The following is a 24,109-nucleotide window of genomic DNA, read 5'->3' as shown; positions in this document are numbered from 1 at the left end:
TACCAAAATTATCTGATTTATATGATACACGTCATCTTTCAATCATGAATAGGAAGCACAGTATGCCAATTTACAATGATGCCCACCTTATTCTGCATCTTAATGGCGGCCAGGCTGACCGGGTAGTTAGCGGTGCTGATGATGGGGTTCAAGATTCGAACACAGGTTTCGGGTGGCAGGTAATTAGCCAGCGTATCGGCACACTCTTCCGCCGATCGCACCACCTCCCGCTCCGAGTCCTTGTGAGCCTCCAGAATCCGAAGAATCGTCAGCTCTGTGTAATCCTTGAATCGACTAGGTTGATTTTTAAGAATTTCTCTAAGTACCCGTAATGCTAATGCCCTTATATGGCCCTGGGAAAAATTAAAGATACAATCATAATTGCATTGTCATTCTACCAAAAACATTAACATTCAATCTAGTAATATTTTCAAGATTTGCAAATAATTATGTCTCAGAAATTTTCCCACTAAGTTTTTATTTTTATGAGTGCTAGAATGATTAAATAGAGGACAGAAAGTTTTCATTTCACTCTGTGTACATGTATGCACTTTTACTTATTTTCTTACATTTGTGTCCCCAAGAGTTTCCAATAAAACAAAAAGAATGGTTTTGAAATGTTCATCCCAGAAGTTGAAATTTCCTTCTCTCGTCATTTTGATCAAGGAAAGCATGGCATCCTTTCGTTCATTATTCCTGGGAATCAAAGAAATTAAAACAGATTTAAAACACATGTAAATACAACATCTTTTCATGTTCAATCTACAGTATGCTTTAAAAACCATTTTTATAACTATGCCAAAACATAATACATACATGTAAATAGATAAGGTACCATATAATAAAATTAAAATAATGTTGATGAATACTGTATACAGGGTTACTTTCACCCCGTGTTATTTTGCCTTTCTACACTTGCAAACAATTTCACTCTGTCCTCAAATCCCCCCAACAAAGTTGTGTTAAAAGAGAGATAACCTTAGACAAAGGAATTTACAGAGTCTTAAATCTGTCCACTGAAAATATGGGCGAAAGGGGCGAAAATAAAATGGGGAGAAAATATTTCAATGTATACAGTAAGTCATATTGTACATATATATTTACATTTTCCAGTGTCTTCGCCTGTGATAACACTACGTATCGATTTTGTACTATATAACCCATAATACAAATGACGCCAAATTGAGGCGCCAGCGCGGTTTGCTTATTGATATTTAAATATTTAATCGTACGATGGCTTAAAATTATATAAATATTAGTAATAAGGAATCATTCTTTGAATATTATGAGGTGATAATTTTGGTCGGGGCGTGATCAAATCTATCATTAAGCCCTTCGGGCTGTATTGGATTTGATCACGCCCCGACCAAAATTATCACCTCATAATACAATTGTACTCAAAGAATGATTCCTTATTCCTTATATATTTACTGGTACACATTTTAAGAAATTTTTACAGGTGCTCCTGTAATTATTAGTAATAATTCACCTCTTGTTATGATTGGATAATTCCGTTAAAATGGTGGTGATGACATCATTATCTGTAGACTCTGAAATGACATCAACAAATCTTGTCTTATACAAATGAAAGGCTTTCTTTTTTCATCTTTAAATTTTAAATAAATACAATGATGATGAAAGATAATACATCTGTACATGTTTAAGGAAAGAATATACAAATCATATATCATAATATAACTTTATATAAGAAAATTATATATGATAACTAATGTTGACTTATTAAACATAATTCAACTAACCTAGAAAAATTTCAAACCAACATAAAAATACTTCACATGCTTTCAGATAAATGAAATTTGATTTGTTTCAAAACATGATATGATATAAATGTACATGGTAATTCCAAACCAGCTTCCATCAAGGATTCTGATTAATTTATGATTTATAGAGAGTCTGATAATGGTGCAGAACTATAATATGAACACAAAAGTGAAAGTGAAACTTGAGCAGGCAAATAATACTACATAAAAGCATGCATACACATTAGTTTTGTGTTAGAGGTATTCTCATAACGCACTGTATTCCCTTGTTTTTGTTTTTTTTTTCTCATTTAGTTTTGAAAAATGTGAGAATGATTTTGGATGCAGTGAAAACTTCCAGAACAAAGAAAAAATGATATATGACATTTTAATGGTGCAGAAAACAAAACCCTAAACAATAGCTATTCAAAATAATAATGTGTAAACTTTGCTGCAATAATGTAGACTCCCCACTTTTTCCTTAGGACAATTTTTGGGGGAAGGACTACATTACCTAAGCTGTCCTTTACTATACATCAGAAGCACTAGAATAATTTAACAAGTAAAAATTCCATTCCTTGATTTGGATACATACATTAAAACACAAACACTGACTATATAGGAACTTTCACTCTAAAGTCACATGACTATGCATGCGACTTACATTACAAGTTAGAAAGTTAAGTTTTAATCAGTGAACATGACAACTGTCACATAACAAAAGGGGAACAAAAAATGGATTCCAAAATAAACACCATGAAAATGACCTACCATCATGCTCAGAGCATGAGAATCCTAATATGGCTTTCCAGGGATCTATATAAAAACAAATAGGTTGTAACCTTTGGAGCAATGATTCTTGACCTTTATTAACTCGGCCAGAGAAAAAAAATCTAGTTTCTACAGCATTTTTTACTCATGACGATGAAATGATTAAATGCAATAAAATGAATATGTGTAGTTTTAAAATGCATGATTTCTCTCTCTCCCCCCCCCCCCCCCCCCCCCCCGGAGACATTTATTGTTAAATTATTTTTTTTTCCAAAACATTTTTTTTCCCCAAATTTATCTTCCCTTCCCAATTTCCAATCTTCAAAAAAAAAACTCATCAAAATTCAGTAAAATATATGTCAAGATTCTGTATCATAATAATTTTAAAAAATCCCATCTTCCTTTCTAGCAAAACATCTGTAATTAACAACACATAATTCTTACTGCAACCACAATGAAAGAATATAATAGCAGGTAAACCAAATGAGATACTAAATCAGAATGCTTATAGCAAAATTTTGCAAATAAAAGCCAAAGTGTGATGCATGAATTCATAAATATCAGCCACCACAAATTGTGCTTGCCAGGCTAAAGATTACATGTGATATCAACGATATGTAAATTTCCTCATAAATTACACCAAACCTTAAAGTTTTAAAGCATACAGTATTAGCATTATTTTTATTACTAACGTACATTTACTTAGTACTACAAAAACTTCTTTAATCTACAGTGCTATATTCATATTGTGATTATCTAATATTGTATTGCATAAATATCAACCCCACCCAACCCCAACCCCCTTTTTTTTTTCTTTAAATTTCAATAAAAAATTCTTCCCCTTTTTTAGTTGATACACATTTTAAAGTGGTAGATAATTGAAGTAAATACCAGGTTGTAAATGTATGAACACAGATAAGTAAATAGGAATATATCGCTACAGAATATACAGGCCAGTGGCCAGCACAACTAACCTGGAAGAACTATTGAGTTTATCAAGTCTGAAAATTTCAGGAAATTTTTAATCAATTTTTTACAAATTCGGAAATCAAGAATCTTGCCTGAATTCATTCTCTTGAGTTGAAATGTACATCAAAATCTAATATTTTTTTTCTTTGATACAGTTTTTAACAATAAATATTTGGATATACACATGCAGCAAGAAACTGTTTATATTTGTACTGCTGGTAAACTCACATATACAAATATAATCTTCTCTGGCAAAAGAACATGTTTTATGAAGTTGTGTACAAAGACGTGTACTGATATAACAGTGTTTAATATTCACAAACTTTTATTACCTTCGTTAAATAGTTCACTATCATCTAGTTCAGCATCTGCTAGGCGAGACCTGTTGTTGTACCCATTCATTGCCTAAAACAAAACAGAAAGTTGTATCCAATATTGTTTCGTATAGCTTACATTTCACCAAACTTCCAAGGATCACATCATTTATGACCTCTGTAAAGTCATTCAAATTAAAGGAGGCCAATTTTTTCGTAATTCAAGATTCTTACAGGTTCATCAGGATATATTGTTGTGGGTATGCTTTACATGTAATAAAGAAAGAGCAGGCTTTTTCAACTTTACAACAATCAAGCTTCTATGAATTCCATTGATCCACAGTCCCCTTTCAGTTATTCAAAAATTGAATACCCAGCAATATTCAAAAACAATTTGAAAATCTTATAAAATTAAAATTCAATTATCATTCCATGACAATTCTACAAATTTTACATTTTTTATAAAATCATCAATAACGTCTGTGAAAATTTTAAAACTGATATCTTTCACAAAATAACGTTGAAAATCATGCATCACGTATTGGTATGTATAGTTAAAGCAAGCGTCACCTCATCTGAGTATTGGGAGGGGTTGTAGTTGCCTTTCCTGGAATCAACGGCATCTGGACTATCGTTCCGGAGATCCTGGATCCCGCTGTCCTGGGAGGTAAACTCCCGCTTCTTCTTGACCGGATCATAACTCTCTAGCTTACTGTGGAAGCTCAGGTTCTGAATGTCGGTCGTCGTCTGCTTGATGGAGTTGTAGATGTCCTCGGGGTTCATGTTCTCTGTCTCCATCTCATCATGGTGACCCCTGGAAAACATCAAGTACAACATCAGATTCAATGTCTGAATGAGATTCTCAATAGTAATTCAATAGTAAAAGCAACGTATTCCTCAGATGAAAATAAACTCTAAGATTCCCTCCAAAAAGGGTCACAGAATTAAAAAGTTCAGCAAAGCTACTCTTACACTACATTACTTCATGTTCTTTGCAATGAAGTGCTGTATCTAATGTCATTAAGTTTCCTCCTGATATCAAATATGACTATATCAGGGTAAAAAAAACAAATTAAAATAAATCACGACAATATCTCTAGGGGTTTTTTTTCTTTGAGCTCTTTTCCTAAAATTTTCAAATGTGCAAGATGTTTCTTAAGATTCCTACTTTTAAAACTCCTTCACTAAATGCACAACATCAGCCTTACCTGGAGGGGGGTCGGCTCCTGTTCTGTTGTGGGGTGACGTTTTTGGGTGACAGCACATCACTGGTACTGTCGCGACTCTCACGACTGGCACTCCTCATGTGGGTCTGTAGGATCTTGGTGGCACTGTCTTGGAATGGTTTAGGCAGATTTGTCAACATCATAGACAGTTCTGGGGCATTCAGGTTAAACAAGTCAATCAGTACTAACTGGGCGGCCTGAAAATTAAAACATGAGAAAAATGAATTACTGTTGTCAACAACAAATTTTTATTTAAAGTCATGAAGTTCATATTATACATTAGATGACAATCGAATCAAGTTTACACATATTTCTGGAAATTTTTGCATATTTTGCTCAAGTTCATGTTATTGATGATGATGATGATGATGATGATGATGATGTAGAAGCAAAACCTACCTTCCTGACTTCCACACTTTTGGGTTCCGTCGTGAAGTTGATGATGCGTGACAGCACAAGCCTCGTGTCGGCAGAGTTGACAAAGTCTGTATCATTCATCACTAACACCAGATTATGCATGTAGTTCAACAGAGAAGCCTTCACCTAGAGGTACGCAAAAACTGATCATGTTAGCTTTCATTTCTTTTTGAGAAAATTTCAAAAAGGAATACAAAAGGATTACCACAAATTGTTTGCTGAAAATAAAATAAAATTCACATGACTGGCCTAATTAACAAATTGAAATTACTGCCCAGCTGACACTGCAGATTAATAAAATTGCAAATAAAGTTATTATATTGCTAGGAGTATTAATGGGTTTTTTTCTCTTTGCTTTATCAAAGCTGTAGGCACCAGTGAAGCAATTTACGAGACATGTGCTATTGTACACAGAACGAGGGCAGGCAGTGAAATATTTTAAAAGAGTCAAGAATAAGACCACCTCCTGTTGAGTAACTGACACATTTAGCACACAGACATGAACCCTTAATTCTGTAATTCATCAAGAAATGTAGAAAAACAAAATTTTTTTTTTCTTTTGCTTCTCATTTTTGACAACACAGTTTGAATTGACAACATTAACTCCATGCTAGCATAGTGTTCAAAATTAAAACCACATGAAAAACAAGTTTAATCCAACAAATTCTACATCCTAGATGAAAATTATTTTTTCTATACACCAATCATGCTTGTTATTAAGAGTTAGTTCTAACACCGATGAAAAACAGAAATTACTAAAACCATATACTTTAATTAACTTTCTCGTTTGAATGACAAGATATTTTTCATGGAATTTTAAAAAATTTTAAAAGGTTTTTGAGAACCCGTTAAAGAAAGTTTATAAAATTTTACACTAAGATTTCCAATGGAAGGAAAATGTAAATTTCATGACAATACATATCTTAAAAGCACACAGGGCCATTATAAGACATAAAGGAAAGGATCATTTTTAAAGGTTACCTTTGGCTATGTTGGCAAAATTAAAATAAAAAAAATTGAATTAATAAGAAATTCTCATTCCAAGAAATTATCAATGCAATACCAATTTAAAAAAAACCCTTCTTTACATTTCATTCTGACATGAAATCATCATGCATAAAGAAACTAAATAAAGATGGTATTTTTCAAATGCACAACTGATGCAATCTTTATCCAATATTAGAATACACATGATATGCTTTCAAATTATACGAATTATACATGTTAATGCAAATTAGGAGAAAATGAATTACAATTGAATGATAATGAACTAATTAAAATGAATTGAAAATGATCGAACATCAAAACATGGGTATAGAGAAATCCCATTTCGAACTACTCACCTTCAGACTGGCTGATTGAGTTTGATCCACAATGTACTTGGACAATGCACTAAACTGTTGTTCTGCTGGAAAATTTTCTCTGGAAAAGATGAAAGAGATTCAATCACATCGCTGCCACTTTCACCTTTAAATTGTCCTCTGGACAGGAGTTATACATGTACCCCGTACATTGTGATGAAATTTTACCTCTTTCTTTTGGAAATGCAATTAACAGAACTCTATATCCATTTGAGGAATTAAATTATCATTTCCACATCAGAATGATCTACACCCCTTTACACGTACCCCACCCCACAAATATAATCCACCCTTACTTGATCTCCCTCCTCATGACTTACCTGACGGCATCCAGGGCCCTCTGTACCCGATTCTGAACGGAGCCCAGCAAATCCTGTCCAGACTTGTTCAGTAGACGAGTTAAAAATGGAAACATTTGATTGGTCAAGTCTTGGCTGTGGACTTGAATCAAATCAACTAATGTATCTAAAAATAAACTTAAAACCTGCAAAACAAAATTAGTAAATTAATTTCTTAGAAGACTATTTCGCTCTGTTTTATATTACTGCTCAACAAGTTTTAAATTGTTATAACAATCTTATTGAAACTATTACAGAACAATCAATTTGTCAACTCTAAATCACTCTCAGTTAAAGTTTAATTGGCAGTAATATTTCTGCAATGGCAAGTTCTACATCCCTTTAACGATTTTTAGGCGAAATTTTTTTTAAAAATTGGATTACGGATTTTTTATTTTAAAAATTGGGTCGGTAGGTCGAAAAAAAAAAAGAATAAAAAACCTGGCAAACTTCAAAAAAATAAAATATGTCTTATGTTTTTATTTTTTTTAATTTTTTATTTACTATTCCATGTACACATGCTTAAGTGTGTCTTTGGGCCACTTTCAGGGCATTCCTAACCGCATGTCTCACACCTCTATTGACACACGATTTACTTAAAAACTTTGATTTACTTTGAAAACTTTGAAACATAATACGTGGGCTCTTTCACTTTCAAGAACTTCTGACACCGCTTGCCCCACAGTATCTGTGGGACAACACTGTTTCAAGGTCTTAAACGACAGTTTAATGTCATTTTTGCAAATGACAGGTATGTGAAAGTATGCCATTTAAATGATAAAACACAAACCACCGTTAGACAACATGGCACGTGTGTGATAGAGAAGTCCATATTCCAAACCCGATCAATTTTAAAACCGAAAGTGTAAAAGTTAAGGTATTTTTTTTCGTGAATGAAACAAATTTATGTGGTTTTTATTGATATTTTTCACCAGTCATTTTATTTTATTTTTTGTATTTCTTTTAATTGATGTCGGTCAGTAAAAAAAAATTTGGAAAAGTGCATTTTATTTTTTTTCTAAAAGTCAAAAAAATTCGGTCGGCGGATCCGTAATCCAACTAATAAAAAAACGTTCGCCTTATTTTATTTAAACAAATGTATACTTATTCAGAATAATTCTTATTTATTAACATCACAAAGAATTACACCTTCACAAGACTTGAATAGTGCCTTACTTTGCTGTGAGGATCATGGAACATTCTGTTAAAAACTTCGCACACTTTCTGCAGTTCCACCCGACTGAAAAAACAATTAAGAACATGAATTCATTCATCTATTGTTTAAAAACACTTCATTCAACAACAGTAACAACATACAATTTTTTTTCTTCTTTTTTTAAAGGTCTCTATATTAATCAAAACAGAGGAAAAATGTGATATAAATTGTTCAAACACATAAATTTCCAAATAAATTTTTACTTCACAGAAACAGAAAGAGTTTTTTTTTTAACCAACTTGTTAACTTAAAAGTAACCCATCGAAATTTTTTTTAATCAAAATATTAAAGTACCTTAAAAATCTGCCATTCCTAAGAAGGTTCTGCAGTGCTATAAGTCCTTCCTTCCTATCGCCATGGGAACCGCTCCCTAACAACGCAATAATTTCTGTTGTGTCCTACAAAAACAAGAAGGAAATTTTAACAGAAAGAAATATAAATCAAGATTAAAATGAATCAAGCAAGTTAAAAACAAGCATAAAATCCACACTTCAAGTTTTTCTTTAATTATGAAGTTTATTTATTTTTATTTTTTTGATAAATTTAAATAACATAGATAGAAAAAAAAATTAAAATTGCAACATTAGCATTAATTCAATTTTATACCCACATTGCTATATTCTATATAAAATTAATATTTTAAGGATATTGTGATATTATAAATTATCATGTGTTTATCAAACTCAGTGTACATGTGTATCAATGTTAAGCAGTTATCACTGAAAATAAAGACTGTTGCATGCAATTGAATTAAGATGCATCATCATGTCAAAACACATTTCCAGAACTAACAGAGCTCTCTGAAAACCAAGCCAAACACAAAATGCACTTGAATCCAGGAAAACTTTCTAGCTGGTTTCTTATACAATATAGCACAATTCTTGCTTCGAAAGCATTACTTAATTAGAAAACTATCATAGAAAGGCAAATATTCTTAACTTTCAGTATTTAAATAATCTTAACAATAAGTCCAAAGCAACAAAAAACACACTGATTGAAAATTTAACTTTTTTTAATAATAATTTTTAGATATAAAAAAAAAATCAACACAATTACAAAGCCAAAGTAAACTGTTTCTGACAACAGCTGGTTTGCCAAATACTGTTTGTTACCTTTGGGGTTTTCACACTTTCTACAGTTGGAGGCGAACAGATTGAATCCTTACTCGTAGACTAACCAAGAAATCAAATTATTGATTACACCATTCAAATTAAATTTAACTTGAATTTATGCCCTAAAATGACATAAAATAATAAAAAAAAAATGAAATGAAAATAATCTAGTAGCTTCAAAATCTGAACATGCCTAAATGATTTTTTTTTAAAAATGCAAATCCATAGCAATTTTGATCAAGCCTAAAATCAAAACTATAAGTACTACCAAAAATTGCATAAGACACAGATATTTTGTAAATTAAAAAAAAAAAAATAAATAAAAGTGAGAGCAAGAAAATTTCAACCACAATGCAAATATTTTATCTGGAAAAAAAAATTGATATAGAACAACACCAAGCACTACTGCGTTACGACATCTGTGATTCGTTCAGGGTTTGTAATACCTGTGTAGGGGTAGGTAGACGATAATACCACTTATCAAAATCAGTTGATGAGGCCTTTAGCAGCAGAAGAAAAGAAAAAGCCAATCAAAAGCCACATATTCTCAAATAGTTTTAACTCAGTCTAAAAAAAAATTTGCCACTTTGGAAAAAATGACCTGCACAGATGCAACCAAACATTTGGTACAAAACAAATAATAAACAAAACTAATTAACCCAAAACTTAATAAATTAAAAACTGAAGACAAGTGATGGATGAAAGTATTTGGTTATAGGGTTAAAAAGGCCAAACTGTAGGCTTGGAATAATCATCAGAGAGAGAGAGAGAGGAGATTTCATGCAGTGAGTGTCATTGAGGACTTGGTGTGGTCTGAGAATCATGCCTGCAGGCTCTTCCCAAGACGACTACAGATTCTGTGAATTCATCGCATCACCATTCTCAAAGGGAAAGGACAGAATAATTCAACTGTAATAACGTTACAATGGCGGAGGTAAGATGAGATCTAGAATAATTTTTCATAGAAAAAAGGTGGATTTCTGTCCACGTTTGCATTACCTGTGTTCTTATTTTTCTTTTGAAGCGACTCTGTATAAAATACTACCTATTAACACTTTTTGAAAAAATATCTCATGAGGTCAAACAATATAATTGAGAATTGGAAACTCCTGACTCTCGGGGAATGGGAATTTCGCTAATTATCATCCCCACCCCCATTCCTTCTCCATTCCAAACCATCCCACCAACCAGCCCTCGGGATTGTTAATGTTACAGTGCAACAACGGGCCACCACAAGTTAGAATACTGCACACGGTCACACAAATGGTTAATAAGTGTAAAACATTGACAATCGTCTCCAGAACTGAGTGTGCCATGCCATTGTGTGGAGTGGTCTATACCTGATATCCCCATAAATAGTACTGAAAAGGACCAGACATGGATTTGATCAAGACAGTGAGGTGTGCTGGTCAACAGCATGGCTTCAGTGTTTGTACATGTACATGGTGGAAAGTATTATCAATATGATTTTGCATGGCCATCTGAACTATAGTCGAGTGTGGGCCAATAGACAGAAAGACAGCATGATGTGAAAAACATGAACACAACACAAAATGACGTGTCTTCAATTTGCAGAAATAAAATGTACATTTGATGGCAAAATTGCATAATTAAATTGGTATGGATACTTCATTTTCATGAAAAACTTTCATTAATTCAGCTTTAAAATAGTAAAGTTGATTCATTTTTCTCCGTTTACGGTTTTATTACAACAGAATGCTCCTTACCTCCGAGGTTTGCCCTATTGACCTGTAGGACCTCTCTGAGCACACACTGGAGGTTTCACTCGCCGCATCATCCGAGTCGTACTCATACCGCCGCCTGTTCTGAGTTCTCTGTCAAGAAAGAGTTGTGAATGTTCAATAAATACAAAAATTTGCTAGCCATTGGAACATAACATTTTTATCCTTCCTCCATCTCATTTAATACTGAATCAACTCAACTTCAGGACCCATGGCCATAAAACTTGGACTAACTCCTTTTTTTAACCTCAAGTCTCCCCTCTTCATAAGGAACATTTAATGAAAAAGTGAGACCAAGTTCAAAAGTGAGCTCGTCTTAGTTTTTTCGCCCCCAGGGTCCAGAACTTGTATAATTCTGTGCCTCACCAGTGCATCTGTGAGTGCCTCCTCTACATCCTGCCCTGGCCTGAGGGTGCGCTGTGCAAGTACCCCGGCCTTCCTCCTGCCAGCAGAAGTGGGCAGGGTCTTCCCACCACTTAAGCGCCTCTCTCTCCCTACAATAGATTTAAATGTGTATCAGTAGCTTTACAAACCTAAGATAAACCAAAATCATACTCAGTATGTACTTGATATAGAAAAAATTATGCCTCAGTTACAGCAGAAATAGTTTATTGAAAAACGGTGGAAAAAAAGTTGACAAAGCCATCTAATTGATTTCCAAATTTTAAAATGCATTACGAAAATTAGTTTACCAGTAACAAAATATTATGTTAATCTGGGTGCTTGAAAATTTACACCACCTACACACTCCATTCACTTTTATCAAATGAAAAACCTACCTGGCTGCATATGAACCCTGTTGGGACTGCCCTCCCTACTTGCCCCCTGACTGCGAGCGGCCCCTGACCTCCTCATTGACCTTGGGGTCATTGGGTCCTTTTGGGTGTGTGTCAAGTAACTGATTCTGGAGGTTGGTGAACTAGATCTACTATTGGCTGCAAATCACAGAAAAAAAACACATAAAACACCTTGCTGGCTCAGAAAATTCACTGTAATGAAAGCGGCAAAGAACTCATGCTTCCAAGGTTTTTTTATAACAAACAAAAACAAATACATGAACAAAATGCTGTAAAGAGAGGATACAAATGGGACTACTTCTGAAAGTATAAGCCTTCAAGCTGTACTATTAAAAGCCAGGGTTAACAAACACTGGTAAAAGCAAAGCTTACTACAATTCAATGGTTAATGATATGATCATCAAATGGTGTCTTACAATACAATAATAACTAAGAACACTGATATAAATCATGTTAGATTAAATTTAAAGATTTCCATTACAGGAGCACTCATGTTAGTATATCAGCAGCATGTTAATTTCTTTTTATTCCGTCCAATCAGGATCCAGAAAACACTGGAAACAGGGGAAGGGAAACGGGGGTTGAAAATGGAGGATAAGTCTTTGTTGTTGGTACTTACGCTGCGATTGGGAGCTACCATTTTTGTTGCGGGTCCGACTATTACGATCCAAGGTGCCAAGATTTTGATGAGTTGAGCTACTTCGATGACGTGCTGAAAGTAACAAGCAAGTCGCACCGCTATGACACAGCCACACAATAGAGAGAAAGGGGAGAGCAATATACCTCCAGCCATTATTCAACAGGGGACTATATCAACAAAAAGGAAACTAAAGCAACAGAGATATGACTGATTCATATAATTTAAAAGACCATATATGCATTGAACTGTTTTCCTTCATGGTCATGCTATCAAAATAGGTAAATGGAAAGTTTAAGAATGCATGATTTGAATTTGAATTTATTCCATTAACATGCTTGTATCGATATTATGAGGCATATTTCATTCTGTAAGATATATTCCTGAAGGATTTTTTATTGGATAGCTTTCTGCTACAATTTAAGAACATGTTCTATGATTTGTCTGATATCATACACCAGTTAATTACATACACCAAGCATTCCGATACACATAAACATTAGTACTGTTTCTGATTATATACATACATGTAAGAAATTGGTTAACAAAGCCAAGCAGAAAATACATAGGTTTTGTAGACAAAATATTTTGTAGACAAAAGACTTTTACAAACAATTCTTTCATTATTTTACAACAGGACAAAACATTGGATTGCCACATCTGATTAAATTATGATTTTTTGGTGAATCCGTATGACATTAGCCAATGGGCATCAAATGTGTGAGTTTGACCTGGCCGACCCTCGACTGTTGACCTGTTTTTGCCTCCTAAGAGATGTCAAACCAGTGATGGTGTGAAGAAATGATGTCAAGTTCCCTCCCTGGGGCCCAGGATGAGTAGGGTCATGATGGATGATCATATGAGGATGATGCGATGAAGTACCTCCAGGGCAAATGAACTTAATCTTTTTCTATACAAATTACAACAATAATAACTTTTTCCAAATTTGAGTTATTTTAAATCCTTACTACACCTGCCAAAACCACACCCAACTGTAACCAACTTCTTTCAAAACGAAAACCAAGCAAACTTTTGAAAAGTTATGTGAACTTACAGCCAATTTGTATTAACTGAATTCATTGTCCACAGGATTTATTAGGAAGAACCTGTATACCCCTAACTAACATCAAGAGACAAGATTACCCTGGACTGGTTCCACAAAATCACTCTCCTCTTCCTCCCACTCCTCTTCCCCGGAGAAGAACCCTTCCTCATCATCCTCATCCCATTCCGGTCCTCGAGGAGGAATTTCTACCACATACGGAAACACAGCAAACCTGACCTGCTTTTTAACATCACAAGATCCCATTGTTGACGGTCATCCAGTAACACCTAGCTAACATTGGTAGGTAAACCATTCACAGTCTCTATGCCCCTTTTCTTCAGCTTTGCATTCAAAATCATTGTTCACTGCATGTTCAAATACACTGCACACACTCGAATCACAAATGTTTCACTATTTTCCAGTGTACATAATGGAACATAACACTATACAAAATATTTAAATCACCACTGAGAACAATGAACAAGACTCCTTCCTTTTCTATGAAGAACAAACTCTAGTTTGATCATGAAATCAACTTGTCCATCCATGTACCAGAAAAAACGAAGAAATATCCTTAGGTCATCAGAAATCTATTTTACAGATAATATGTATTAGAAAAATCCTTCTTCCACCGGTACATCATAATGTCCACTCCATGCAAGACTATGAGATCATAGGACACTGACTCCAATCCTAATCTCTGCTAATCTCCTTAATCTCCTCTAAATACACAGACCAGGCTTTGATACATGGTGCTGTCACAATTTCTACGACCCAGGTGTCTACATGTCCCATTCATAACTGACCCGTCTCTACACAGCCTCACTCCCTGAGCATCTGAACAGTAAGCACCTGAAAAACCCACAGCACTCTAAATCTCCAAAAACTAACGCATCATCTACCAAGTCAAATTGCTCATATCTGGATGGTCAATTCCAGATCTCAAAGATATGGAGAATCCATGCATCTTATGTGTGGAGGCTAACTCTGATTTGTTGGTCCTCTCCACATTTATGCCCAAATAACACTATTTTTCTCAGTATATGCAGCAAAACAAGTGATACACAACAGGAGCACTGGACTGTGACTAATTTATGTTTTGACCCCTGACCCACACGCTCTCTCTTCCCGGTTCTTTGATTACAGTTCAGCAATGTTTACTAAGCTTTTAATCTGCTTATTCAGTCCTTGCCTCATAATTCACTTTTTCCCTATTCAATACTTTGTCTTTGGTGTAAAGGTACGTAGACGAAGTCTCAAATCTGTGCCTACATGTTCCATTAGCATTGGTAAATACAAATTACTAATAGCCAAGTGAAATAAAATGGACCCTTTTTTTTTTTAAACAACTGAGTAAATACGACGGAAATTTAAATTTGTACTTTTATAGATGAAATTAAAAATCCATATAATAGATAAAATGTAAAGTGAAAGCGCTATATTGGTTAAGAATTGTTGAGTTCCGTTTACTTGTATTTTGATTAAATGATATACACTTGTCAAAAGTTTAAGGATAGGAGTACTTAAAGCTCTTTTTAAAACATTTCTTTTAATGCGTCATATCTACCGTATATGCCACTCCACAATTCTACAGAGATCAAAACAAATTAACGGTAAGCTTATTAACTAAGAAAATTAAATGAAAAATTGTAAAGTTTTTCAACTGACTGAAGAGTCCCTGATCCAACACTTCAAATCTTAATTCACTGAGATATCAAAACAACACCCAGCACAACAGGTCCTGTAACTTACTACCGATAGTCATACAACAACTCAAACTGACGTATCACAAAATTAAACCTATCAAAGATTTTTGTTAGACGCGTGAGATTCCATGCAGGGCAGTGCTTATTTTATGAGAGCAATAGAAATTGCAACTCTCCATGCAAAGTCCATTTTTCAGAATAATATTCTCTCCTTTAAAAAGCATGCATGAAAGAATAGAATTTCTCTTTTCACTGAAGCCCCCTTATGTAAATGAGATGAAATGGTCCCACCCATGACATGCAGTTGACAGATGACACACCCCTTTTTTGGAATGACTGACAGCCATGACACACCTAGAGCTAAAGACAGAACACACAGAGTTCTTACGCAGTGAGTAAGTGGCTCCTGGCATCATTCGAGAGGCAGCCGCCATTTGAGGCGACCGCCGTTTCGGTGAGGCGTAACTGGAATAGGATGGGCTCATCCCATTTGCTAGATCGACGGCACTACTAGAGCGGATAATGCGATCCTTAACAGACTTACTTAAAGTTTTGTCTAAATCTGCAAGAGGTCATGAAAGCAACTCAAGAAACAATGACAATACGGACACAGATAGAGAAATCATCTAAAATAATATTCACTACACCAAATATTGACATTTGCTTTGCACATTAAAGAGCATTACTCATGCAAAATATTTACCCATCACTTTCTTCAAAATCTTAGTACCATTAATTCACTTTACAATTATTATGATTACTTATATTACCTTATTAGATAGGTCAGTAAAAGTCAATATTCTAATTTCAAACACTGTGTTTTCAAAGTGCTAATTCTACATGCTATTATGTTTTTACTCCAACTAATTTCATTCCCATTCAAAATTTTATCTTTATTCCCCCTGCCCTGTCCCCTCAAAACAAAAAGCCATGAAATGTTTTTATATCAGATGCTGCTGTTTTTGTTCTAGGAAAAGCTAATGATGCTCTTTTTCTAAACATGTACAAACAAAAGAATTTAACTGATTTTAAATTACTTGTATAACGTCATTCAAAACAAAAATGAAAGAAATTTACTGTTTCCGAAAATTGAATATCATTAAAAACCAAAATGATTGATCTCCAAAAAAAAAAAATAAGGTACAAAGATTTAGACTATGATATATATGATACAGCTACACTAAATTTACTAATACAGAATGAGATAGTACTGATCAAGTGCTTTAACTTTGTATCAAAAGTGCAATCTAAGATAATTAACCAGTAACACAGAACTACAGTGAGGATTATCTGCCCTTGCCCCTCTACTGCTAGTATAAACCAATGTAACACACCACACACTGTGACAAGCAGCGCCGCTAAAGTCACATGATACCCAATATGACAGGTCATGTGACTGTCTTACCTGCCCCATGGTGGCGTGCAGCACCACTGACATCCACGTCTGGATGTGAGACAAAAATAAAATCAGAACTCATGCAAAAAAAAAAAAATCTAAATTTTTTAAAAAATCTTTAAAACCATATTGATTTCGTGGAAAAAAAAGAAGACGAGAGAATCTTAATTTTCATTACATTTTATCAGCCTCCAATAAGGATAGCAAGTAATTAAGAATTTTTGTGAGTCAGGGTTAGACTTCCTTTATATATAAACATATTTATCTTCTTGCTATCCAACAGTTACAACAAAATGTACTGAAGTTCAAGATTGAATGTTCAAAAGAAAAATCCACAAATAGGGATGGAAGGGTGAACACCATGCTATACACTTGTATTGAATACACAAATGATATTTCATAACTCGACATTATAGTGTGACCTTTATCAATTCACTATCCATGCTAAGTTTTAATTTTATTTTTGAAATATACTGTAAAGTGAAAAATGTTCACAATATTTATGATCAAAACAAAATTATTTTATTCTTAAAAAGCAATCTGAATAAACTCAGCCTTTGATAATTTTTTTATTTCTGGCTACGCATTTATTCCTATTATTTTGAATTATTGTAATTTCCACTGCATATAAATTGGTTTTTTATTTTATTTTTTAATTTTGAGGTTTATTTTTCTATGGTTTACTTTCTTATATTTTTCAGTTTGGTTGATTTTTTTCTTGAACAATCACAACATTCAAAAGCCAAGACCTCCTAAAATTTTCCTCATAATAAAAATATACTACATCTATCACACGGACATGCAATGGAAAATTTACCTTTCGAAAATTTAAGAGAACGTGACCTAATTTCTGTAAGGTAATGATTAAACGGTTATGCAAAAAATTCATTTGCAAGATATATTTACATTGATGATAATGTACGATGCCAACAGAGTTATTTCCCTTAGCCTTAAACATAATCCAACATACCTGCTCCAGTATCACTCCTAGCTGAGCTAAAATTTGAATGCTTCTTTTTTCCGATTCGTCTGTAAATGACATTTGAAAAGATTTATTTAAATTAAAAGCATCAGCTCTCATAAAACTTAAAAGCATATATACAATGATCTACGTTTTCTGATCAAACAGGTTAAGTGTTAACTAATACACACATATGATTCATAGTTGGCTATGATGTACCTTTCCTCATTTATGTGGATTAATGAACTCACCCTAAGGTACTGGAATCGAACCCTGTACTTCGGTCCTGACTGGCCGATCGGGGCCGTGATTTTCCAGCGTAATCACTGCTGACAGAATTACTGGAGGAGCCACTGCACTGATCGTTCAGCAGCTTCTGATCTCGAGGCTCCAGCGCGTTCATCAACATGTCTGCCTGCTCCTTGAAGTGCTCGGCAAACCCCCAGAAGCATCTAAAATGCAAAGGAAAACATGTTAAAAGAAATTGACATCTAGACCTCAGAGATATGATAAAATTGGCTCTATTTCACCCTTAAAAGGATGTGTTACTTGAGAATTTATCTTTTTAAATGACATCCATTTAGACAACCGACCACTCTACAATAAGTCATTTCTAATTAGAGAATGTTAAGCTTTAACTGACTAGCTTGTATTCTTGTATTCTCTAAATTTTGACGAGAACTGAAAATTATACAGATATTATTGTTATGATTGTAGATGTTTTGTTGTTGCTGATGATATTTTGTTCTTGATATTAATATATTAATCGTGCACAACATTGGGGGAAAAAAAGTTAGCGTGTGGATTGATTTAGCAGATTGCTGAATGTCCCCATTTTCATACATTCATGCATGGCATCTAGTAATGTGTTTGATTAAGCAGATGCCTCTTTCCACAAAAAATACACAGCCAAATGTACAATGTTTACACTGTTTTGTTGACAGTTGTTTTGTTGTCATTGTTATTGTTGTTACTGCGGTAGTGACTTACTTTCTGGCAAACACCCTGGCCTCTGCGTCGGCGTCAGAGATTCCCCGCTTTATCGCGTCCTGAAGTCCAGCTATGTGTTTCTCTAAGTAATGTGTACTCCAATTTTGAAGTGCTACGTTTAAAAATTCAAAACAGTGTCTGAAAGAGAAGAAGAATGCAAATATGTCATACACAGGTAGGAAAAAGACAAGGTTTCAAAAAATGCCAAGATGCAAATAAAACAAATTGTGTGATTCTTCAATGTACAAATGGTACTGCTTTGTTGGAGCAGATTTTCATGAACAGTTGCTTACCTCCTAATGATGTTGGACTTTGATGAAAGGTTGCTAATGAGGATTGGTATGAGGCGTGATGATTGGGTATACTGTAAAACAAAGCACAAGTATTTCAGTATCAACGGGGTAAATGAATACTGTGGAATCACCTTAATTTGTAGAGGCCAAATTTCATGGATTGTGGGTTTTTTGCTTATTCGTGGGGGTGTGATTTTGTGGATGCTTCGATTGTCAGTTTCAGTGAAAAAGATAGCCCTTTTAAATTTGATTACTTTGAGGCTGTAAATTCATGGGGGAGGACAACCCACAACCACGAAAATTGAGCAACCATGAATTCTTGCGATTCCACAGTAGTACAAAAAATAAACAATACAAACTAATGGCATATTAGATAATTCATTTTTGATTTAAATCCATTAAAATAATACAAATCTACTATTTCTTTAAACCTCATCTTTTAACATCAGAGGGGAAACTGAATCATAGCAAGCTTGTATAAATTGATAATTTTAAGTGCAAAAATCAAACTTTAAATATATGGTTAAAAATTGATCCCAAATGGCTTACTAGATCAATAATTTGCTTAAAGATTTAAAAAATAGATGATCCAACTAGCATTCAGTACTTGAAAACTATCGTTATCTGTTAGAAACTACATGCCAATGGATCATCAAAATAATGACGCTGCAATTAAAAAGCGGTTACTTGGTATCCTATAATGTTGAAGCAAGTTAATATGTTTCTATATTTGGTGAAAAAAAAAATCTAAATTTACCAATATCTGAATATTTATATCTTGACATAAACATACTTTGCTTTAAGGATATTTTTTTCAAAATGTATTGATAACCCATTAATTATGTACGACGTATGAACAGTATGTGGGTATCTAATGGGAGGTACATTCCAGGCTGTCAATGGGGATCCCCATGTAATCCTCAAACCCTGCTCCCACAAGGATCCAGGAACTTACCTGAATGATGAAGTAAATGCAGGTGACTCCCGAGGAGGCCATCACCTTGGCACTGTTGGGAATGAGGTTGATCAGGTGAGGTAACAGAACCTCCGCCAGGTGTTCAAACCGGGAACCCATCCGCTGAGACAGGTACCTACAGGAACACAATAGAATACATCACCTAATGCATCTTATTTTAAGGTTTAGGGTCAGTGCCTTTAAAAGTGTAAAGTCTACTGATATACAACATCTACATTATATATGAATTTTCCATCTTCTAACATAATTTTATATTTTCAGTCTTTATAAGTTCCACAGAATTGGTATTCAGTATCAGCCATGTTGATAATTTCCTCTAAAAGGGCCTTTGTCATATGACAATACATACTGATAAAATATTTTCTAGCACTGTGCAATGGTTTGATTCTATAGGTGTTATTCCACAAAGCACTGCTTATAGCACAATCATTCAAGAGCTTTTGCCGAAACTTAATAATCACAACATCGCAACAAATGTCCTTACGCTAGTGTGATGCAGGTCTCGCGGACAATCTGGGACCTCAGGTCTTTGACAGAGGTGATCAGACTCACATCCAGGGACCGCATGCTCTGCTGGAAATCGTCGTACTCCATCCCACCGGCCACTATCACAGACCTGATACTTTTTACCTGAAAATTAATCAGGTAATTTGTTTTAATAAACATTGTATTGAGATTTGAAAACATCTGTCTTTAAATATAGCTACTGAAGAACAAAAAGGTACATCTCTGCATGAACTTTTAAAATGGTCAAGAGGTAATACCTATGATGTCACAATGATATATAGGTAAATATATGCAATGAATTTCATTTTTATAAAGATTCATGAAGTTATCAACAATGAGGCTTAACATCAATAAAACTTGGATGTGCTTCAAGATATTTGTCTGGAAATTAAAGCCTTGTAATTCACTTCCTAAATCTGCAGAAATGAAATTCACCTGATATATCATACACTTAAAATTTTTTAAAAAATCAACCTAATTCTATAATGTATCCAGAAGAAAATAATTGTATAAAATTCAACAGAATAAGAATGAATACAGGGAAGAGAGGATAAATCTGGTACATACAGCCTCACAGCGCTTCTCCCAGATACTGTTGGTGTCACTCAGTATGGTCTGGATCTTGGATAGTTGATCCTGAACATCTCGGGAGGAAAAGATCTGTAAGCAAAAATATTCATAACTTCATGCATGAGAGATTAACTTTTATGAATTAAGTTATGGGATGCTGTTGTCAGAGAAAGAGGAAAGCTTTCCTTCAGTTTCAAAAATCTATATACACATAATTAAACAGCTTAGTTTACTTCAATTGTACCATTGATTAAATAGCTTAATGCTTCTTCGTGTTGAGTACTTTGCATAATAAGAAATTATATATAGCTTGGCATTCCCCATAGTCATTATAAACTACATCAGTTATTTTGATATATCATAAACACATGACTCACATGTAATATAGTATTCATGTATAAGATTTTGTCATACAATATAGTACTCATGTACAGTAAAACAGGCTTATAACGAAGTGCCAGGGACGGGTGATTTTACTTCGTTATAAGCGTAATTCGTTATATCCATCAAGTTTACAACACGTAATAAAGTCTTGGGGAATGAAAATCACTTCGCTGTAAGCATCAATTCATTGTAAGCGTGTTCGCTATAACCGTGTTTTACTGTATAAGGTTTTGTCATACAATGCAATACTCATGTATAAGATTTTGTCATACAATAGTTTTCGTGTGCAAGATTTTGTTTGTTGGATATCTACGCGTTTATTTTCCCAAGAAAGACAACCCCACCTGCACTTTTGGAACATCTTCAAAAGACTTGGTAAAAAGTTCTTCATCCATACCTCCAGACTGGCCTAAAAATAGAATTAAAAAAATAATAAATAAATCAAAGATTGAAATAATAAAGCATATCATGCTTATCTTGGGTGTCGAATCCACCAAACAATTCAGAATGAAAACACTTGAAAAGGACAGTTGTATTATCAAAGAATGAGTCATCATATGGGAGAAAATCAGAAGATTCTGTGCGAACTCTACGAGATGTGCTGATATAAAGCTTTTAATGTTTTTTTTTTTTTTATAAATACAAAAACTGGGTGCTTTGTAGAGGTATCCACTTTGCATAAGTGCCAAAAAAGCTCAAAACAACAAAAGCAACAACCACAAGAACCTAGAGTAAATCATTGAGGGTGTCCTAAGCCTTGCTTCAACCTCACATAAAAAAAAAAAATAGAAAATACACAGTCTATTTCACACAGACACCATTCATAAAAACAACATTCATTCATTAATAAAATAGGACCAAAAACTTATAATAACTTTTTCCTTGCATAAAACAAATGGTGACACATGATGTAGAAATGTCTTATAGTTAAAGCATGCATAATTATCCCCTTTTCAGTGCAAAATAATCATCTTATAAATTCATACCGAGAAATAAAAAAAAACCTTAGCATTCGTTTCAGAATGGAGGAATTGATCATAAAAAGAGGTGGAGGCAAGCCAATTGATCAAATTGATAATTTATCACTCTGTATATACCACACAGATGCTTCACAATTTATTATTTGCATAAATTAGAATTACATTAAATTTTTTTATTTTTAAATTCAAACCTGTAAATTCCTTATGGCTTTTGACAACGTTATACATGTACTCATATTATTTCAGATCCAAAAACATGTTAAGTACATATGTCTGCAGTGTGGAGGGAACTGGTATAACAGGTGGTGTATACAAAGTTATATTGGCATGTGGAATATTCTATCATAATTCATTCTTAAAAACATAGCTTCAGATAATATAGGCCCATTAAAATTTTGTAGTAAACAAACATTTTCATTGAATTACAAGATGGAATATAACATGAAAGGGAAAAAATTGGACATGTAGTTTTTTTGGCAATTATGTTGGAGTTTTAACAAATCCACTATTTAAAGAATTTTTTTTAACTAGACATAGCAGGATGTTTGAAGATAACTTATTTCTGTATTTTATGATAATCTTACATCCCCTTTTATATATTTTTCATCACATTTTCCTCGAAGTTAAACAAACTTATGTACCAGTATATATTTGCACCATTCTTTATCTAAATAAATCAATTTCAGTTTTCAATGTAAGCAATTTCTGTCAGTTCCACTTGCATGGCCCCTGCAATAAATACATTACTCCCGAGTGCATCTTCAACATCAAAAGTTCTCCTGAACATGCATGCATAATCTATCCCCTTTGTACTCATCTGAACTAGATCATACTTCAGCTTTTAAACTGACATCTAGAGGGTAAGACAACAAACCACAAAATCTAAACAAAAAAAGCTACAGTACAAAATGAAGCTCCAAAATAATTTTTTCTTCTTTTTCAAATCTACTCTCACTATGCATGCAGCTTGAATTGAGAGAAAATCCTATGATCTGGTATTGTCTTTTTTTTTTTTTAAACATGCAAAATGCCTGTAAAGGAAGGAAGGGAAAGTCTTTCTGTACCAAAAACACTGGTCATTGTTTTGACATGGTGGAATATAGGAGGGGGGTGGTGTTGGGGGGTGTATCAAAACTGACAACTATCCAAAAGTTCTGGTAAATGATCTGTAAGCTTAATGAGATTAAGTTGCTGATGCCTGTGTGAAGGTTGGACATTTAAAACCACTCATAAACAACTAGGTAATTACAGGTCTCTGTAGGAACTAGCCAACAAAATTTACATTCATTCTGCAACCTAACATACCAACCCCTTCTAAAACCTAGGATATGGAAATAAAGAACTCAATTTCCCTCTAAATCACTCGGTACATGGAGGGAAAAATGCAGGTATTTGAAATATGTCCAAATATTGATTTCTTTCATTTTATTTGCCAAAGACTGACTAAAAAGTTTCACACATGAAGTATGTTTACCCTTGAAAGGCAAACATCCTATCTATCCAAACTTGGTGTAACAACTTTCATCACTGTCTCGCAAACACAGGGCTTAGTATGGCAACAGAAGGCTAACACTGCTATTGACAAATCAACATCAAATGTAGGCTATGCTCATATCATATACCCAACTAATTCTTCTTCTT

General features: G+C 33.9%; 1 protein-coding gene across 20 annotated transcripts in view; it reads right to left on the bottom strand.

Annotated features, from left to right (window-relative positions):
- Positions 1–24,109, bottom strand: part of LOC105326845 (CLIP-associating protein 1) — a 51,680-nt gene that overhangs the window by 6,718 nt on the left and 20,853 nt on the right. For 4 of the 20 annotated variants that reach the window (XM_066085370.1, XM_066085379.1, XM_066085389.1 and 1 more), the window contains 28 exons: positions 21,833–21,897; positions 21,102–21,194; positions 20,512–20,657; positions 20,007–20,142; positions 19,052–19,122; positions 18,759–18,896; positions 18,020–18,220; positions 17,778–17,836; positions 16,817–16,855; positions 15,800–15,973; positions 12,643–12,735; positions 12,006–12,161; positions 11,593–11,720; positions 11,212–11,319; positions 9,485–9,544; positions 8,667–8,770; positions 8,333–8,396; positions 7,139–7,302; positions 6,801–6,879; positions 5,440–5,583; positions 5,023–5,237; positions 4,385–4,628; positions 3,833–3,905; positions 3,506–3,532; positions 2,532–2,576; positions 1,490–1,550; positions 570–696; positions 87–353 (listed from right to left, as the gene is read on the bottom strand). In XM_066085370.1, the coding sequence (XP_065941442.1) occupies positions 87–353; positions 570–696; positions 1,490–1,550; positions 2,532–2,576; positions 3,506–3,532; positions 3,833–3,905; positions 4,385–4,628; positions 5,023–5,237; positions 5,440–5,583; positions 6,801–6,879; positions 7,139–7,302; positions 8,333–8,396; positions 8,667–8,770; positions 9,485–9,544; positions 11,212–11,319; positions 11,593–11,720; positions 12,006–12,161; positions 12,643–12,735; positions 15,800–15,973; positions 16,817–16,855; positions 17,778–17,836; positions 18,020–18,220; positions 18,759–18,896; positions 19,052–19,122; positions 20,007–20,142; positions 20,512–20,657; positions 21,102–21,194; positions 21,833–21,897 (3,281 nt within the window). Of the gene's footprint in view, positions 1–86; positions 354–569; positions 697–1,489; positions 1,551–2,531; positions 2,577–3,505; positions 3,533–3,832; positions 3,906–4,384; positions 4,629–5,022; positions 5,238–5,439; positions 5,584–6,800; positions 6,880–7,138; positions 7,303–8,332; positions 8,397–8,666; positions 8,771–9,484; positions 9,545–9,930; positions 9,985–10,483; positions 10,514–10,824; positions 10,846–11,211; positions 11,320–11,592; positions 11,721–12,005; positions 12,162–12,642; positions 12,736–15,272; positions 15,294–15,799; positions 15,974–16,816; positions 16,856–17,624; positions 17,658–17,777; positions 17,837–18,019; positions 18,221–18,758; positions 18,897–19,051; positions 19,123–20,006; positions 20,143–20,511; positions 20,658–21,101; positions 21,195–21,832; positions 21,898–24,109 lie in introns of all 20 variants that reach the window. The other 16 variants (XM_066085372.1, XM_066085375.1, XM_066085374.1 and 13 more) reach the window with 16 other exon arrangements.

This window comes from Magallana gigas, chromosome 5, assembly GCF_963853765.1.
Source record: "Magallana gigas chromosome 5, xbMagGiga1.1, whole genome shotgun sequence".
In the NCBI taxonomy this organism is placed as follows: domain Eukaryota; kingdom Metazoa; phylum Mollusca; class Bivalvia; order Ostreida; family Ostreidae; genus Magallana; species Magallana gigas.
Note: the sequence above shows the minus strand (reverse complement) of the source record. Positions and strands in the feature narration are given on the sequence as shown.